Source organism: Ornithorhynchus anatinus, chromosome 3 (genome assembly GCF_004115215.2).
Source record: "Ornithorhynchus anatinus isolate Pmale09 chromosome 3, mOrnAna1.pri.v4, whole genome shotgun sequence".
Taxonomy (NCBI): domain Eukaryota; kingdom Metazoa; phylum Chordata; class Mammalia; order Monotremata; family Ornithorhynchidae; genus Ornithorhynchus; species Ornithorhynchus anatinus.
The window spans coordinates 15,286,084-15,305,343 of record NC_041730.1 but is presented as its reverse complement, the minus strand read 5'-3'; the positions used below and the strand labels follow the sequence as shown (position 1 = coordinate 15,305,343).

Genomic DNA, 19,260 nt, shown 5'->3' with positions numbered 1-19,260 from the left:
AGGGGAAGTACCTAAGTGCTTAGGGTGGCTTTCTCTTTCCATAAAGGGGCTGGCGTGGGTGTTTAGATTGTCTTCCTCCTTCATTTGAGTGTAGTTGGCCTCACCAGAGCCAGTTTTCTGTTTAGACCCTCTTCTTCTGATGGCATCGTCACCCACCTGCTGCCCTGGTTTCCAGCTGAGCAGCCCCCTGCCTACCCTTCCCCCTAAAACCTCCTTTTCTGATAATAATGTTGGTACTTGTTAAGCGCTTACTATGTGCCAAGCACTGCTCTAAGCGCTGGGGTAGGCAGAAAGTCATCATCAGGGTGAAGCCTCGCCAGCTTGAAGATGGGGGGGGGGGGCGTTGCTAGGGGCGTTGCTAAGGCGCGGAGGAGGCCGTGCACTTCCGGGAGGAGGCGGGCTCATAACCCGGAAGCAGTCGGACCTGCGGCGCTGTTTAAAGATGGCGGCGGAGGAGCCTCAGCAGCAGAAGCCGGAGCCGCTCGGAGGCGACTCCGAAGGTACCGGCCTCGGGGAACGGGACTCGGCGGGGGCCGAGGAGCCGCCGCCCGCCATCGCGCCGGCGACGCGGCCTGGAAGAGGGGGCGAGGGCGTCGCCCTCGAGGCGTGGGGGTTGGGGGCGGGACGTACGCACTAGACATCGCTCGTCCCCGCCCCGGGGGAGGAGGAGGAGGAGGAGGCCGCCCGAGACACCCCCCTCCACGACCCCCGCACCCCGATTGCGTGGGGGAAAAGCGGACGAAGGGAGAGGGCGGGAAAGAGGGCCCTGAGGAGAAGGCCTCGGGGCTGGGGGCCGCGCCTCGCGCGCACCTACGTAAGGAGGCGCGCGCGCCCACGCGCAGAGGCGCGCGCGCCCCCGTCGTCCCCCTTCCTCCCCCCACCCCGCAGTGCGGCCGGGTGGAGTTGAGGGGCGGGGCCCCCGCCTTCGCGCCTCAGGCCTCGCGCCTCAGGCCTCGCGCCTCAGGCCTCGCGCCTCAGGCCTCGCGCCTCAGGCCTCGCGCCTCAGGCCTCGCGCCTCAGGCCTCGCGCCTCAGGCCTCGCGCCTCAGGCCGCGCGCCTCAGGCCTCGCGCCTCAGGCCTCGCGCCTCAGGCCTCGCGCCTCAGGCCTCGCGCCTCAGGCCTCGCGCCTCAGGCCTCGCGCCTCAGGCCTCGCGCCTCAGGCCTCGCGCCTCAGGCCTCTCAGGCCTCGCGCCTCAGGCCTCTCAGGCCTCGCGCCTCAGGCCTCTCAGGCCTCGCGCCTCAGGCCTCTCAGGCCTCGCGCCTCAGGCCTCTCAGGCCTCGCGCCTCAGGCCTCCCCCCCTCCGTGGCCGAATTGGGCCTCCCAAGCGCTTAACGCAGTGCCCTGCGCATGGTGGGCGCTCAATAAGTACGACTGAATGAACGATTGGACCGTCAGGCCCCGCACGCCACCTCCGCCAGGATGGCCACGCCAAGTTCTCATGTCAGCGGCCATGTTGCTGCTCCTTGGCCATCGGTCTCCTCGGCCTTTCCCTTGCCCGGCCCCCTCCTCAGTCGCAGTCCCTTACCCCCCCAATTCATTCAATTTATGGAGCGCCTACTGTGTGCAGAACACAAAGCACTTTGAAAGTACAGTTCAACAACAGAGACAACGATGACGATGATGGGATTTGTTAATGTGTCGGTCTAAACACCGGGGTAGATAGAAGGTCATCGGGTGGTCCCCCTTGGGGCTCCCAGTCTTCACCCCCATTTTCCAGATGAGGTCACTGAGGCCCAGAGAAGTGAAGTGACCCGCCCATAGTCACACGGTGTGGCTCAGTGGCAAGAGCCCGGGCTTGGGAGTCAGAGGTCGTGGGTTCTAATCCCGCCTCCGCCGCTTGTCAGCTGTGTGACCTTGGGCAAGTCACTTATCTTCTGGGCCTCAGTGACCTCATCTCTAAAATGGGGGTGAAGATTATGAGCCCCATGTGGGACAACCTGATCAGCTTGTATCCCCCCCCCCCCCAGCGCTTAGAACAGTGCTCAGCACATAGCGCATAAATACCATCATTATTATTAAGTGGCAGAGCAGGAGTAGAACCCACAACCTTTGACTCCCAAGGTTGGGCTCTTTCCACTAAGCCACGCTCCTTCTCCGACAATCCTTGCCAACACCGGGTTTACAGTCTAGAAGAGGGAAGGCAGACATCAAAACAAGTAATCAGGCATCAATATAAATATAAATAAAACCTCTCCCTTCCGCCCCTCCCACCCCAAGCTTAACTCTCCCCCAACCACCCAAAAGCCATGTCAGACCTGGGCTCTTTTCCTCCTCCCCCCACATGCCCTCCCTGCAAACCAGACCCAGACTTCTTCCTAAATTATAATAATGATGGCATTTAAGTGCTTACTATGGGCAAAGAACTGTTCTAAGCGCTGGGGAGGATACAAGGTGATCAGGTTGTCCCACGTGGGGCTCACGGTCTTAATGCCTATTTTACAGACGAGGTGACTGAGGCCCAGAGAAGTTAAGTAACTTGCCCAAAGTCACACAGCTGACAAACGGCAGAGCCGGGATTTGAACCCATGACCTCTGACTCCCCAGCCCGCGCTCTTTCCACTGAGCCACACTGCTTCTCTTAACAAATACCAAAATAATAATGTTGGTATTTATTAAGCACTTACTTTATGCCAAGCACTGTTCTAAGTGCAGGGGTAGATGCAAGGTAATGAGGTTGTCCCCCGTAGGGCTCACGGTCTTCATCCCCATTTTCCGGATGAGGGAACTGAGGCCCAGAGAAGTGAAGTGACTTGCCCAAGGTCACAGCTGATAAGCGGCGGAGCAGGGATTAGAACCTGTGACCTCTGACTCCCAAGTCCGGGCTCTTTTCACTGAGCCACACTGTTTTCCTAACCCTGGGTCTTCTCTCCCCCCACTCCAAGCCAAGTCTAGTCGCCTCCTGCCACCCCCACATGGAGGCTCAGCTTCTCCCCTCACATACCAAGTCAGATCTGGGTCTTCCCCCTTCCCCAGATTCCGCTCTTCCCCCCGCCTCAAGCCCATTTATCCTCTCCCTGCCCCCAGCAGAGGTGGTCACTCTGTTTCCCGGCCCGTCCACCCCCAACCCCTCGAACCCTCAGCCCGGGGCCTCGACCTTACCCTTTGAGCCCAGCCGCACCAGGGTTCTGCGGCTCTGCCCTGCCTGACTTTTTCCAAGTCTCAGAGGAGGAAAGCCTCTCTGGCTTTTTACTCGTCCCAGAGACGTTGGAGCAGAAGTTCCTACCGGCCAGGGTGCCGCTAGTAATGGAAGGTTCCTAAGTGCTCAGTAAGTGCTCTATACACAGTAAGCACCCAATAAATACGATTCAGTGAATGATATCTGTTAAATACGTGCTATGGGCCAAGCACTGGTGAAAATCTAGAACAAACAACTCAGATTCAGCTTGTCCCTCGTGAGGCTCACAGTCTTAATCCCCATTTTTCAGATGAGGTAACTGAGGCACAGAGAAGTGAAGTGACTTGCTCATAGTCACACAGCCGCCAAGTGGCAGAACTGGGATTCGAACCCATTACTGTTGACTCCCAAGTCTGTGCTCTTTCCACTGAGCTATGCTGATTAGAGTTCCCAGTACCTGTAGGTTGTAAAACCTACTCACCAAGTGCCTAGTATAGTGCTCTGTACTCAGTAAGTGCTCAGTAAGTACCACTGATGACGTTATCGGCCAACTCTCGGCTGAGGTCAGCATTTAGGTGTAGATGTTTTCTCAGTTGTGCATTCATTTGAAGACTCTATTTGTACATTTGTATTTTTATATTGTATTTTTGTATTTTTACATCTTTCATTTCCCCATCCAGCCCCCATCCCTGTTAGAGGGTAAGCTCCTTGTGGACTGGGAAAGTATCACATCTCTGTTCTCTATTTCCCCAGCACTTAGTGCAGTGCATTGCACCCAGTGGCTGCTCAGGAAGTGCTGTTATTACTACTAAATTGACAACGATCCTCTATTAATTTTTTGTCTTCTGGTGTCCGTTAAGTGCTTGCTTCGCGCTAGGCACTGTTCTAAGGGCTGAGGTAGATACAAACTAATCAGGTTAGACACAGTCCAATTTACCACATAGGGCTCAGAGTCTTAATCCCCATTTTACAAACGTGGAAACAGAAGCACAGAGAGGTTACCTGACTTGCCCAAGGTCACACACAACAAACGAGTGGCGGAGCCGGGATAAGAAACCAGGTCCTTCTGACTCCCAGGCCCAGGCTGTATTCACTAGGCCACACTGCTTCTCGGTGCATAAACTCTCCCTCCTTCCCTAGAAGGGGCGAGAGTGAGGGGAGATTGAGCAGGCCACGTGGGAAGGGAAAACTCCATCCCGAGGGGCATCCCAGCCTGGGTTGGGCAGAGAGGGACAATGCCGGGAGCCGAGGTGCGCCAGGAACTCTGGCAACATCGTGCTTTGTTTCCTTTCTCTTCAGGAGTTAACTGCCTGGCCTACGATGAGGCCATCATGGCTCAGCAGGATCGCATTCAGCAAGAGGTGAGCGGGATGGGGAGGGAGCAGGGTGTGTTTCGGGGTGAAGGGTGGGCACGGGCACAGTCGTGGCCAGGGGAAGGTGGTACCGCTGGGATTTCTTGTTCTCTCCGTTTTGGAAGTCATCTTTCATTTACTCATAATAACTGTGGCATTTGGGAAGCGTTTTAGTAGTGCCAAGCACTGTACTAAGCCCCGGGATAGATTGGACACGGGCCCCATCCCACATGGGACTCAGAGACCTCGGTGGGAGGAGTATAGGTATTGAATCCCCATTTTACAGATGAGGTGGCTGAGGTTCGGAGAAGACAAGTGAACTTGCTGATGGCCAAGAGGCAGTCCGAGGGTTGGGCTCTTTCACCTAAATCATGCTGTGGGCAAAGACCCACCCAGGGGCACCAGAGTTGCCGCCAGCTGTTCTGTCTGCTTGTTGTGCCTACCTTGGGCCTTCAGGTTATGGCGTGCTCCCAGACCCTTCCCCTGCCGTGGGCTGTTACGGGATGGGTACCATGGTCAAAATTACTCCCGGGCTACAGCGAGTTGGCTTCGGAAAGAAGAAGCAGTATGGCCTAGTGGAAAGAGCGCCCGGCCTGGGAGTCAGGAAGACCTGGTTTCTAATCCCGGCTCTGCCGCTTGTGTCTGCCGCGTGACTTTGGGCAAGTCATTTAATTTGTCTATGCCTCAGTTACCTCCTCAGTAAAATGGGGATTAAGACTGTGAGCCCCTTGTTGGGCACTGACTCTGTCCAATCTGAATATCTTGTGTCTTCCCCAGCAAGTACAGTGCCTGGCACATAATAAGCACTTAACAAATAGCATTTAAAAAAAACAACAAAAAAACACCACACAGAAAAGAAACCAGATGGGGGATTTGTGAAATTTCCAAAGGCTGTTCCTGGAGAGGTTGTTCTTCTCCCCGGCCTCCCCCGTGGCTTCCCGCCCTCCCCCCCACAACTCCTCTCCATCCTCTTTCTCCAGATCGCTGTCCAGAATCCACTGGTCTCAGAGCGTTTGGAGCTCTCGGTTCTGTACAAGGAGTACGCCGAAGATGACAACATTTATCAACAGAAGATCAAGGTTGGTGTCCTCTGGGTTAATGAGGGAGCTGTCGCTCTCTGCCAACTACCCAGGCCCTGCCCCTGTCCCCTCCACCTCCACTCCCACCCCCACCCCCCGGTCCCTGCATCCCTGGGGAGGAGTAAAAACAGGTGGCTGCCCCTTCCAGGCAGAGGGTAGAAATAGCCAGCCCTGGAGGCCTGGACCTCTGTATCGGGGGAGATGAAGAAAGTGGGGGGTGTTGTAGGGAAAGGGTATTTCCCATAGCTTGCACTTGACACTGAGTCAGGAAGAGAAGTCAGATTTTTGCTTTTGTGGAGGAATATATGGAGGGTTAGTTTGGTCAGGGTGCTTATCCATTCATTCAGTCATATTTATTAAGCACTTACTCTGTGCAGGACTTGGGAAAGTCGACCCCTGGCCCACGCCCTACCTCTGATCCGGAATGCCCTCCCTCCTCACATCTGCCAAACTAACTCTCTTCCCCTCTTCAAAGCCCTATTCACCTCCTCCAGGACGCTTTCCCAGACTGAGCCCTCCCTTTCCCTCTGCCCCTTTTCCCCTCCCCCTTCTCCCTCCGCTCTACCCCCTTCCCCTCCCCACAGCACTTGTGTATATTTGCATATATTATGTATTTCTCTTTTTATTAATGATGTGTGTATGTCTATGATTCTATATCTATTTTGATGGTATTGATGCCTGACTACTTGTTCTGTTTTGCTGGCTGTCTCCCCCATTTAGACTGTGAGCCCGTTGTTGGGCAGGGATTGTCTATCTGTTGCTGAATTGTACATTCTGAGCGCTTAGTACAGTGCTCTGCACATAGTAAGCACTCAATAAATACGATTGAATGAATGAAAGAATAGTACAACAATAAACAGTGACAATCCCTGCCTTCAGTGAACTCAGAGTCTAGAGGAGGGGAGACAGACATAAATACAAATAAAATTAAAATTAAGTGCTGTGGGGCTGGAGCCGGGATGGAGAGCAAAGGGAGCAAGTTAGAGTGACAGAAAAGAGAGTGGGAGATGAGGAAAAGTGGGACTTAGTCTGGGAAGGACTCTTGGAGGAGATGGGCCTTCAATAAGGCTTTGAAGTGGCGAGAGAGTCACTGTCTGTCAGATATGAGGAGGGAGGGCGTTCCGGGCCAGAGGCAGGATGTGGGCCACGAGTCAGTGGTGAGACAGGCGAGATGGAGGCCCAGTGAGAAGGTTAGCACCAGAGGAGCGAATTATGCGGGCTGAGTTGTAGAAGGAGAGAAGCGAGGTGAGGTAGGAGGGGGCAAGGTGATGGAGAGCTTTAAAGCCAATGGTGAGGAGTTTTTATTTGATACAGAGGAGGATAGGCAATCACTGGAGATGTTTACTGAGCGCTTACTGTGTGCAGCATACTGAACTAAGCACTCAGAAGAGTACAGTAGATTTAGTCGACCTGATCCCTGCCTTCAAGGAGCTTGTGGGACTCCACTAGCTAATTATTTTGCGGACCAAAAAAAATCCTTCCGATCTGCCCTCTGACTCCAGACATCCCCATCCCTTTCTAGGATGAGGATCCCAACCCAGCTTGCCAAGCTGGCAGCACCAACTCAGGCCACCGCTGCAGGTCTGGCAGCCCGACCCCACCTGGCCTGGTCCAAACTGACTTGTCCCAGCCCGACCTGGCTGAGCTGCAGGGAGGTCTTTTGGGATGTGATGTCATGGCAAGCCGAATGTTGGTATTTGTTAAGCGCTTACTATGTGCAGAGCACTGTTCTAAGCACTGGGGGAGACACAGGGGAATCAGGTTGTCCCACGTGGGGCTCACAGTCTTTATCCCCATTTTACAGATGAGGGAACTGAGGCACAGAGAAGTTAAGTGACTCGCCCACAGTCACACAGCTGACAAGTGGCAGAGCTGGGATTCGAACTCATGAGCCCTGACTCCAAAGCCCGTGCTCTTTCCACTGCGCCACGCTGCTTCTCAATGCAGCCTGTTCATTTGATGCTGCTAGGGTCTTAGCATTGTTGGAGAGAGAAGGGGTGAGGGCTGATTTGGCTCATCTGTCCCATTCCTATCATATGCGGAGTAGGGACTCTGGGTCTTCCCCAACTCTCTGGGGTGTTAAAGCATTCTCTAGCAATCCACAAAACCAGAATCTTACATCAGTGTCCTAGAAGGCAAAGGGCTCAGGTCCCGTGGCCAGATCAGTGGTGATGATGCAGGTGGGAAAACTCCCCTCGCACCCTCTCCACCCCCCCGAAATCCTGCCTCCTCCTCAATCCGGGATCCCCCTGGGGACACCTCCCAGTGTGTTGGGGGTCATGCGGGAAGTGTGTGACCACAGGCTCTCAGAGAGAAGCTGAGGTGACTGGGAGTTGGAGTGTGAGCAGGATCGGGTTCTGAGGGAGACTCCTTGGTCCCCTGCAGGATCTGCACAAAAAATACTCATTCATCCGGAAGACCAGACCCGATGGCAACTGTTTCTACCGAGCCTTTGGCTTCTCCCACCTGGAAGCCCTCCTGGAGGACAGCAAGGAGTTGCAGAGGTGAGTTGGGCCAGGTGGGGGATGGGAGAAGAGGATGACTCCTCCTTCCCTCTTTCTGCCCTAAGCACGTCCTGACTCCCCAAATTCTCTGGACTCCTCAGCCTGCAGGCTGCAGCCCCAGCGGACTGGAGCCTAAAGTAACCAAAACTGAACCCAGCTCTCAGAGCTAAGACTTGCCATTGGCTACTTTTTTTAATATACTGTGTAAAATATATATAATCCCAAAAGCACTTACTCTGTATCTGCTTCTGTACTAAACGCTGGGGAAGAGACAAGCTAATCAGCTTGGACCCAGTCCCTGTCCCACATGGGCCCCTCAGCCTTAATCCCCATTTTACAACTGAGGAAACTGAGGCCCAGAGAAGCAACGTGACTTGCTCCAGGTTATGCAGCAGACAAGTGGCAGAGCCAGGCTTAGAACCCAGGTCCCTCTGACTCCCAGACCCGTGCTCTATTCACTAAGCCACGCTGCCCTGAGGGATCTGTGCCCCTGAACCCCTGCCTTCTCTTCCCCTGCTGAATCAATTGCCCACCCCCCTCCACCCCGCCTTTCAGGTTTAAAGCCATCTCTGCCAAGAGCAAAGAGGACCTGGTGTCCCAGGGCTTCACCGAGTTCACAATTGAAGACTTCCACAACACGGTGAGCCAGCCCCTTCTCTTTCCCTTCCTCCTCCACCCCACCTCCCACTGTCCGTCCGTCCCCCCACCGCCGGATTGTCCATCTGACCCTTGTCCCTCCGTCGGGCAGTTCATGGACCTGATCGAGCAGGTGGAGAAGCAGACCTCGGTGAGCGAGCTGCTGGCCTCCTTCAATGACCAGAGCACCTCGGACTATCTGGTGGTCTACCTGCGGCTCCTCACCTCCGGCTACCTGCAGCGGGAGAGCAAGTTCTTCGAGCACTTCATCGAAGGCGGGCGGACCATCAAGGAATTCTGCCAGCAGGTGCCACCTCCTCCCCTGTCCCCGGTTTCTTCCCTTGCTCTTGGCCAAGTGGTTCGGGCCCCCTCTGGGTCCTTCCCTGGACCTTGGCCAGACCCTCTGGCCAGATGTGCCCTTCTCAGTCTCGTCTTTCTTTCCTTGGTTGCTGGGCGGTGGTGGGGGTATGGGTGGGTGTGGGTGGGTATCAGATACACACTTCTTCTTCCTAGGAGACACTATGGTCCGCTGCAGCGTGGCTCAGTGGAAAGAGAACGGGCTTTGGAGTCATAGGTCATGGGTTCGAATGCTGGCTCTGCCACTTGTCAGCTGTGTGACTGTGGGCAAGTCACTTAACTTCTCTGTGCCTCAGCTACCTCATCTGTAAAATGGGGATTTAGACTGTGAGCCCCACATGGGACAACCTGATTCCCCTGTGTCTACTCCAGCGCTTAGAACAGTGGTCTGCACATAGTAAGCGCTTAACAAATACCAACATTATTATTACACGTCTGCTGTGTAACTTTGGGCGAGTCACTCCACTTCTCTGGGCCTCAGTTCCCTCATTTGTAAAATGGGGATTAAGACTGTGAGCCCTAAGTGGGTCAGGGACTGTGTCCCACCTCACTTGAATCTACCCTAGTACTTAGAACAGTGCTTGGCACATGGTAAGCGCTTAACAAGTACCATTATTATTATTATATTATTGGGACCACAGGTGCTGATATAGCTGGAGTGCAGAGAGGCTCCCACCGCCCCACCCAGCCCCATCCCTCTTGGCCAAGTGACTCTCCTCCCCCTCACCATGTTCATCATCAGTATTTAATAATAATTATGGTATTTATGACACACTTATTAGGTACCAAGCACTGTTCTAAGTGCTGGGGTAGGTACAAGGTAATCAGATTGGACACAGACCCTGTCCCACATGGTGCTCCCAGTCTTAATCTCCAAGTTACAGATGAGATAACTGAGACTGAGAGAAGTGAGGTGATTTGCCTAGGTCACACAGTAAACAAGTGGCAGAGTGGGATTAGAACCCTCATCCTCTGACTCCTAAACCCGTGCTCTTGCCCCTTGGCCATGCTGTTTGCCCATTTCCTATGTGCAGAGCACTGTCCTAAACACTTTGGGAGAGGACGGTACAACAGAGTTGGCAGACATGTTCCCTGTCCATAAGCTTACAGTCCCTCTCCTGCTCTCTCTCTGTCTCTCTCCGGCCAGGAAGTGGAGCCCATGTGCAAGGAGAGCGACCATATCCACATTATCGCGCTGGCCCAGGCCCTCAACGTCTCCATCCTGGTGGAGTACATGGACCGGGGCGAGGGCGGCACCACCAATCCTCACGTCTTCCCCGAGGGCTCGGAGCCCAAGGTCTATCTACTGTACAGACCCGGACACTACGACATCCTCTACAAATAGGTGTCGCGCCGCCCCTTCTCTCCCTCCCCGCCCGCCTCCCCTCCCCTCCCGTGCTCACAGGCGTTAGACATGTACAGAGGTTTTTTTTGTGGTTGTAAATGGTAATATTTCACTTTTTTCCCTTTCTCGGCTCCCCCCCCCCAATCCTATCCCACATGACCCTGCGTGTTTTATTAAAGGGGATGCTGGCGGTGAGGCTGTGTGTGAGTGTGTGTGTGTGGGGGTGGGGGTTGTGAGTGTGTGCGTGGGGGAGTGTCTCGCCGCTGGGCTCCTTGGGGCCTCCCCCAGCTGGCTTGGTGGGGCCGGGCCTCTCCGTCCCACCCTCACCTGCCTCTTGGTCCTCCCTCTTTCAGACTCTCAGTGACCAAATAGGACCTTGAGCCGGGCTCGGCCGTTTCCGTCCGTGAGGGCAAGGGTCGCGGCCCGTCCCCATCAGGTCCGGGTTCGGCCTTCCCGGCCGGCCGCTGCCCCGGGCTTCTGGCGGAGCTGTCGGGTGAGGGCGTGCGCCTCTGCCACTGCAGTGCCCCACTGTGCCTACCCCATCCTTGCCCCGTTCCCCTCTCCCCTCTTCAGTCGGCCGGTTCAGCCCAGTGCCCCTTTCGGGCGCTGGTCTACGCTCGGTCGGAGCGCGCGGCTTGGCCTCGGTTCCCCTGCCCCAATCGGTGCTGCCTCGGGGCCGGAGGCCGGACCCCATCGTGGGGGCCCGTCGGCCCCGACGTGCTGGCTTTTCTTTTATTCTGGCGGCCGCCAGGCCGCCCCGATGGTGAGGGGGGTGACGGAGCCCCCTGCCTCCCAGAGAGCCGCCTCCTCCCCCCCTTCTCCTCACCACGGGGCGGATGCTCCAATCGCCTCCCCGAACGTCTCCCGGCACGACTCGGGGGAGGGCTCCGTCCTCCCGGGTCCGGCTCCCGCCGTGGGCCCGTCTGCCGGGCCCTTTCCGTTGCACGGGGGTCCCGTGTCCTGGCCCACCGTCCCCCTGCGCGGGGCCGCGGCTGGCTTCTTGCTGGTGGTTGCTGCTAGGTCGGTGCCCAGCAGAGGGCACTGCCCCTCCAGCTGGGCTCTGCCTGGTGCCCTGCAGGGACCAGGTCCCCCCCCCCCCATCTCACAGCCCCTTCCCCTTTACCTCCGGGAATGCCCGCCTCCCCATCCCAACCCCCCGCCCTTGGCCCACGTGGAGGGGAGGCGGGGCCCTGTAGAAACAACCTCCTCCCCCTCATCTGATGCAAAGGCTCCCGCTTTGGACTCCGGACTCGGGCCGAACTGGGGCCTCCAGTTCCCTTCTCTCCGTTGCCCCCCATCTCTGTCCGGAAGCCTAAACGGCCTCCTGGATCGGAGGCTGGAGAAGGGGGTCCCACGGGGCCGGGGGGGGGGAGCCCACCCTCTCTGCGCAGCACCCACTGGGAGCAGGAAGATAATGTGTGGGGGAGAGCCCACCCTTCTGTTACCCATTTCCCCCTCCTCCCCTCCCCCTCAGTTTTGAGACCTTTACTTTAGTCTCCTTTCCTCCAAATTCCCACTAAGCTTTCTCCCAGCCCCCTCCCTCTGCACCCAATTCCTGCTTTGCCTTTGGTGTCTGGCCAAGGGTCCCCGTCCTCTCTTTTCTTTCTCCTCTTCCCGCCACCACTCTACCCTTCCTTCCCCCCCCTTTCTGGATTCTTCAAGACCCCCCAGCATGAGGAAAGGGGGGAAGTGAACTCTCACCTTCCCAAACTCAACCACCCCAACCTCCCTTCCTCCCATCAGGAAGTCAAAGCAGAGACCGGAATCCCTCCCCAGAAAGAAAATCAGCGGTTTGTCCAACTTGACTCCTTAGGACTGTAAGCTCCTGGAGGGCAGGGTGCATGGCTCTGTGTGGTGTGCGACTGGCTGCGCCTAGCACAAGGTGGGCATTCAATAAACGTCGTTACAAATGGCAAATTGCCCTGAGCCCCTGCTCTTCTCCCTCAGCCAGCCGTCCCGCTCGCTCTTGCCTCCTCTCGTGGGCCTTGCACTTGTCGTTACTCCTTGGCTGGAGTCCGACCCGGCGCTACCGGGGCCGCGCTGTGGAGCTGTTCTGTCGTAGTCCCGTCACTGAATGCTTTCTGTGTGCCACAGCGCTGTGCTGAGCGCTGGGGTAGAGACATGATCGGACTGGTCTCCGGGGCTGCTCGGGACGCGTGATTTTAGGAGTTCCGGGGAGAAGCGGATCATCACTCCCGTTTCGCCCCAGGTCAGTCATGTGACAGAAGTGGAGTCCCCTGCCTTCATCCCGTATGCTTTCCACTGGGCCAAGCCAAAACCCCCCCCCCCCCCACCTGTATCGCTGCATGGAACCCTTCCCTCCCAGCCCGTGGATTGTGTGCCTTTTTTTGTTTTCTTTGTCACTCCTTTCCTCTCCTATGCCTCAGCCCAGAGGGAGGGGAACAGGGTTTAGTCCTGCAGCTGGGTTTGAGTTTGGGATGGTTTCTGAGGCTGATGAGCCCACTCAGCTTCTCCCCAGGCTGCTGTGGATTAAATTCTTCATCCTGCTAATCTCTCTCCACTAATCCTCAGGCTTGCCTAGGGCCTGGCGGGGTGGTGGGAGAATAATCGCCTTATATGGTTGCCATGAGGCCTCCCCTCCAGCTCCCACCTAATGTAGCCCTTCTTCCCCACTGGCCCTGAAGGGAAGGGAAACTGAGAGCGGGTCCCAGCTCGACAGACCCGGCCTGGCCGCCTCCCTACCCCTGCCCTCCTGCCCACGGTAAACAGCCCACACCCCTGTCTGGAGAGGAGGTGAGGAGGGTCAGCAAGCTGAATTTTTTAATTGGGAAGGCCACATGCTTACATTTAAGTCAGGAAAGGCGGGGCCCCCCCCCACATTCGAAGGGGCGGTTTGAACCTCCATGCTGGCTCTGACTGCTCTGTATGTCGTCGTGCGTGGCTTCAGAGCTGGGATTGCAGCCTTGGCGAGTCTGAGGAGAGAGGCCAGGCCCCCCAGGGGGCCTCTCATTTAGCAGAGGCCACGCAAACGGCCCCCTACCCCAGCCCCCCACCCGGCCTGGCCCTGTTTGCATGCACAGGAGGGCACCCTCCCACCACCCTGCAGGGATCGGCGGCTAGAGGACGAGGTGGGGCTTAAGGAACAAATCCCACTGGCCTCAGCCACTTCCAGGGCCTCCTCGTCTTGGGACATTGGCGTGTTGTGGGGTCAGTGTTAGCTGGTGAAGGGGACGGGGGGGGGGAGTCATGTTCACTGCACACGGGGTGGGTGGGGAGGGTGGCCAGAGCCTCTTACCGGTCCTAAGCTGAGGGCCTGCATCAGGCTGGAAGGCAGAGGAGAGTGAGGGCTGCTGTCCGGGACAACTGCCCTCGACCCCCTGGCTCCCCTTTAGCCCTGCCCTGCTCTGCCCTTCCTTCTGCCTCCAAGTAGGGCCCGGGCAGCCCCGACCTCTGCTGCGAGGGTGAGGGGTCATCTGGGGCTGGGGGCGCGTGGGGCGACCCGACTGGCATGGAGACTGGAAGGCCCAGTCCGGGGGGGGGGGGTTGGCTGGCCCTCCCAAGGGAGGGGACAGTGGGGCTGGGCACTGGAGAGGGCTGGGGGAAGGAGGAGTCCCGGGGTCTGCCCCCTGGAAGACGGGGAAGGGCCGGGTACCTGCCGGGAAGAAGTGGGGCAGCTGCTGGCGGTAGATCTCCTCATCCTTCTCCAGGAACACACACAGCACCAGCCGCTCCACCTGGGGCCAGGGGAGCCTCTCAGCTGGGGGGCCCCAGCACCCCCAAAATGAGGATCCCAGAGCCCGTGGGGGAGGCAGAGCCCCGTCCGTCCATCCAGGCCAGCGGCCCCGTGCCCTAGGAAATGGCTGGGGACGGGCGCTGTACCGACTGGGACGAGGAAGCTCCTGGCTCTGAATGGTCTGCCCACCCCCGACACAGACACCCGGGGGGCCTGGGAGCACAAATCCCCTCCTGTCTGTCCCACAGACACCCCCCTGCACCCACAAGAACCCCCAGCCCCCAACTGCACCTTGTCCTTGTGCTCCTCCAGCCACTCCCGAAGGGCGGTGAGCACCACCTTTGCGGCCGCCTCGTTGGGGTAACCTGAAGGAGGGGGTGACACGGCTTCATCCACACCACCCCCCCATCCTCTAGCTCTGCCAGTCATTATGCGCTTACTCTATTCCAAGTACTGGGGGAGATGCCACACAATCTAGGCTGTAAGCTTGTTGAGCTTGTGGGCAGGGAACATGTCTACCAACCCTCTTTTACTATTATAATGACATTTGTTAAGCGATTACTATGTGTCAGACACTGTACTAAGCGCTGGGTGGGTACAAGCAAATCAGGTTAGATGTAGTCTCTCCCACATGGGGCTCAGAGTCCCAATCCCCATTTTACAGGTGAGGGAACTGAGGCCTAGAGAAGTGAAGTGACTGGCCCAGGGGTCACACAGCAGGCAATTGGCGGAGCTGTGATTAGAAATCATGACCTTCTGACCCCCAGGCCCATGCTCTATCCACTGCGCCATGCTGCTTTCCATAATTCTGTATATAACTCTGTTATACTGTACTCTCCCAAGTGCTTAGTACCGTGCCTTGCACACAGTGAGCACCAATAAATATGATTGACACAATCAGGCTGGACAGTCCCCCAGTCTCCCAGGGAGGAAGAGCAAATGTCCGGTCCCCCATTTACGTCACCTCTTTTGGGAAGAGGGGGACGCCTGGCCCGGGGCTTGGTGGGGGCAGAAGGGGTCGGGGTGAGGCTCCCGGTGCCCAGCCCTGGGCCCGGCCCTTCGGCCGCCGGCCGCCCCTTGCGGGACGCTCACTCACCAAAGACGCCGGTGGAGATGCAGGGGAAAGCCTGGATGAGAAACAAGTGCCACTGTCATTTCCTGGAGCCCCCGGGGGCCCCCTCCAGACCCAAGTGCCCACTCCTGGCCCCGGCCCTGAGGGCGCCGAGCCAGCAGGGTCGGAGGAGGGCAACCCCATCCCGTCCCCCACCCCCAGCCTCCCGGCCCCCACTCACCACGGAGCGGAGCCGGTTCTCCAGCACCAGTTGCAGACTGTTGAGGTAGCAGCTGCGGAGCTCCTGGGCCTGGCTGGGACTGGGCTCCCCCTGGGCGATGGGCCCCACCGTGTGGATGACATCTGTGGAGAGAGGAGAGGGGGCTCGCGGGTGGGCGAGGCCTGCCTGCTGGGCAGGACTGCCCACACTCAACCCCCATGGCACAGGACCCCCCCCCCCCCGCCCACTCCCTTCCATGTTCCAACAGGACCGGAAGGATAAGGGCAGGGCATGGAGGGGGAAGGAGATACAGGGGATGGGGGACCCTCCTGCTCCTTTCCCTACCTGCTCTGCTCCTTTCCTCCCCACGGTCACCCCACTCCAAACAATGGCACTGTGGTGGGAAGCTGGGGGGTGGGGGGTGGGACCTGAATCCCTCCCCTCCTTCCCTGACCCCTGGTCACACTCACGATCCACCTGATGGTAGCTGTGGGGACCCAGCTCCCCTCGGGAGACCCAAGGTTTCAAAGGAAACCCCCGTGCCAATCTCCTCCCTGACCCACCTTCCAAAGGGGAGGAAGTATTTCCTAGGCCCTGTCCCCTGCCGGGGCAGAAGGATCCCCAGAGGGACCAATGGAATTGGCCTTCTTTGCCCCCCACCCCCACCCGGCTGAGTCCACACCTGCTGTGCTTTCCCACCTCAATCCCAATATCAGGCAATCATCAATCAATCATATTTATGTGCTCAGAATCCTTTCCAGTGCCAGGAAGGGAGGAGAGGGGACAGGGATCCTGGGAAGGGGAAACTGGCCAGAGTGTGTGGGCCAGCAGATTGGAAAGAAACTGGATGGAAGCATGGGTCACAAGGGAAGGAATGTGGCCTAGTGGATAAAGTATGGGCCTGGCAGTCAGAAGGACCTGGGTTCTAATCCTCAATCTGCCACTTATCAGCTGTGTGACTTTGGGCAAGTCACTTACCTTCTCTGTGCCTCAGTGACCTCATCTGTAAAATGGGGATGAAGACTGTGAGCCCCACATGGGACTACCTGATTGCCTTGTATCTACCCCAGCGCTTAGTACAGAGCTTGGCACACAGTAGGCGCTTAACAAATACCATCATTATCATTATTATTGTCTCCTGTGTGACCATGGGCAAGTCACTTCACTTCTCTGGGCCTCAGGCAACTCATCAGTAAAATGGGGATGAAGACTGTGAGCTCCATGTAGTACATGGACTGTGCCCAATGGCGATTAACTTGTACTTACCCCAGGACTTAGTAAAGTGCCTGCACATAGTAAGTACTTAATGATACCATTTTAAAAAGAAGAGAGAGAAAGGGAAGCCCTTGGAAGGGAGTGGTGATGTCAGATTGGGTCTGGGTGGGCCAGAATCTACAGCGAGGCCCACTGGGAGACGGAACCTGTGCCCAAGATCCCGCCCTCCCTCTGTGCCCCCTGCCCGGCTGGGTCCCTGCCAAGACTGTAGCCATGCCCCTGGCCACCCTGGGGGCTCCCCCTGGGTGGCCTGGCAGTCTTGTGCCCCCCCCGGGCAGTCCTGCCTCTGGAGAAGCTCTGCCCTGAACTCCAGGCCCAGCCACCTCTCCTTTATGGAGAGCTGCCTGGAAGAGGAGGCTGCCTGGCCTGGGGTTCTGGGGCGGGGCTGGGGTGGGGCGTCTAGGAGGGGATAATAGTAATAGTAATGTTGGTATTTGTTAAGCGCTTACTATGTGCCAAACACTGTTCTAAGTGCCAGGGAAGATACAAGGTGCTCAAGTTGTCCCACGTGGGGCTCACAGTCTCAATAGGTAACTGAGGCACAGAGAAATGAAGTGACTTGCCCAAGGTCACACGGCTGACAAGGGGCAGAGCCGGGATTAGAACCCACCACCTCTGACTCCCAAGCCCGGGCTCTTGCCACTGAGCCTCGGATGGAAAGCGGGGTCCCCGGGGGTGTGTCCTGTCCCCCAGCCCTGTTTCTTTGAAAATGGTATTTGTTAGGAGCCGTTCACCTCCTCGGGAAGGTCGGGGAGAGTACCGAGCCCTCACCTGGGCTCACGAGGAGAAAATGGGGCTCCTTTTTCTCTGGGTTTTTCTCTCCCGCTCCCCAAATAGTAAACACAATCTGGCCCTGTTAGCGGCTTGTTTTCGATCGGCAGCTGCGAGGACATTATCAACTCAGGGAAATCACTCGAGAGAACAGCAGGGGCTCAACCGCACAATTAAGGCGAGGAGTAAAATACACAGGCCCAGCGGGGGATGGGGGGGACGTCCTTCCCCTTCCCCCCTCCTCCTCCTCCTCCTCTCTTCTCCCCATGAAAGCCCCTGTCCCTGCCCCATTCAGCCTCTCCTCCAGCTCCCAGGGGGCAGCCTGGGCCTCCCTCTCCTGCCTTGACCCCTAACCCCGCCGCCCAGTCCCCTGTCCAGTTCCCGGCCTTCTCCTCCTCTTCCTCCATCCCAACACGTTCTCACGGACTCTTCCCCCAGCGTGGCTCAGTGGCAAGAGCCCGGGCTTGGGAGTCAGAGGTCACGGGTTCTAATCCCACCTCCGCCATTTGTCAACTGCGTGACTTTGGCCAACTCATTCAACCTCTCTGGGCCTCAGTTTCCTCATCTGGAAAATGAGGATGAAGAGCGGGAGCCCCACGGGGGACAACCTGATCACCTTGTATGCCCCGACAGTGCTTTGCACATAGTAAATTTGGTATTACCAAATACCATTTCATCATTATTATTATTCTCTCCCCTACCCCCACGCATGTCCGCTGACTCTTCCTAGGACCTCCTCTTCTCCCCCTCCATCCCACGCGTGTCCGCGGACTCTTCCCTAAAGCCTCCCTCAAAGCCTCTCTCCCTGTTCATTCTCGCCTCTGTGTCCCTCTCGGTCTGCACCCCCTTTTCTACTCTCCGAGTCTCCCGCTCTCCGGGGGGGGCTCACCCCACCCCTGGCCCTCTCCCCGGGTCTCCCCTCCTCCTGTCCTTGGGGCTCCCCCACCCCCGGGACTCCTACAGGGGCAGCTCGCCAGCATTGTCTCCCTCCCATCCAGGGGCTGACCTCATTTACCACTCTGGGTGGGAGGGGGCTGGAGGAGGGGGGTGATGGGAAAGGGGCGGAGAAGAGTCTGGTGGGGAGGGGGGGCCGAGGAGGACAAGAAGGAGGCAGGATGATGGTGGAGTCAAGCAGGTGGAAGAGGGGAATTAAGAGGCAAAGGGGAAGATGGAGGAAAAGGGAGGGAGAGGGAGGGATGCTCAGGAAAAGAAGCCAGGAGAGTCGGGGGAGAGTCAGGAGAAGAGCCCGACCTACAGGGACAATTTGGGGGGTGGGGGGCAGCAACCCCTCCCTCCTCACCTCCGTCAAACCAACTCTCTTCCCCTCTTCAAAGCCCTTCTGTGAGTTCACCTCCTCCAAGAGGCCTTCCCAGACTGAGCTACCCCTTTTCCCTCTGTTCCCTCTGCCCCCTCTCTGCTCCCCATCTGCCCTCTGCTCCTTCCCCTTCCCCCCTTCACCTCCCCTCAGCTAAGCCCCCTTTCCCTCTGCTCCTCCCCCTCCCCTCAGCACTGTGCTCATTTGTATATATTTTTCATTACCCTATTTATTTTTGTTAACGAGGTGTACATCCCCTTGATTCTATCTATCATGATTATGTTGTCTTGTTTTTGTCCATCCGTCTCCCCCGATTAGACTGTGAGCCCGTCATTGGGCAGGGACTGTCTCTATCTGTTGCCGAACTGTACATTCCAAGGGCTTAGTACAGTGCTCTGCATACAGTGAGCGCTCAATAAATACTACTGAATGAATGAACAAGGCCCCCAGACTCTAGCCTTTCCAGTCCCGGGAGGAGTGGGGGACAGGGGTCTGTGAATAGGGCAGACTGGGTCAGGGGCTTGATTGGGTCAGGGGGCTGGTGC

At 57.4% G+C, this 19,260-nt stretch overlaps 2 protein-coding genes across 2 annotated transcripts in view; one reads left to right on the top strand and one right to left on the bottom strand.

Annotated features, from left to right (window-relative positions):
- The first annotated feature begins 396 nt into the window (after window positions 1-396).
- OTUB1 (OTU deubiquitinase, ubiquitin aldehyde binding 1) lies at window positions 397-12,306 on the top strand. Its single transcript, XM_029061350.2, has 7 exons — window positions 397-500; window positions 4,416-4,477; window positions 5,449-5,547; window positions 7,933-8,051; window positions 8,607-8,691; window positions 8,800-8,994; window positions 10,192-12,306. Exons 1-7 carry the CDS (start codon window positions 443-445, stop codon window positions 10,387-10,389), a joined length of 816 nt encoding a protein of 271 aa, XP_028917183.1. The 5' UTR covers window positions 397-442; the 3' UTR covers window positions 10,390-12,306.
- Window positions 12,307-13,152: 846 nt separating this feature from the next.
- MACROD1 (mono-ADP ribosylhydrolase 1) overlaps window positions 13,153-19,260 on the bottom strand; it is a gene marked incomplete at its 5' end in the record, with an annotated part of 291,267 nt that continues 285,159 nt past the window's right edge. Inside the window, 5 exons of the mRNA XM_029059976.2 lie at window positions 13,153-13,322; window positions 14,003-14,084; window positions 14,375-14,448; window positions 15,180-15,210; window positions 15,376-15,497. Coding sequence (XP_028915809.1) covers window positions 13,294-13,322; window positions 14,003-14,084; window positions 14,375-14,448; window positions 15,180-15,210; window positions 15,376-15,497 — 338 coding nt within the window. The remainder of the gene's footprint in view (window positions 13,323-14,002; window positions 14,085-14,374; window positions 14,449-15,179; window positions 15,211-15,375; window positions 15,498-19,260) is intronic.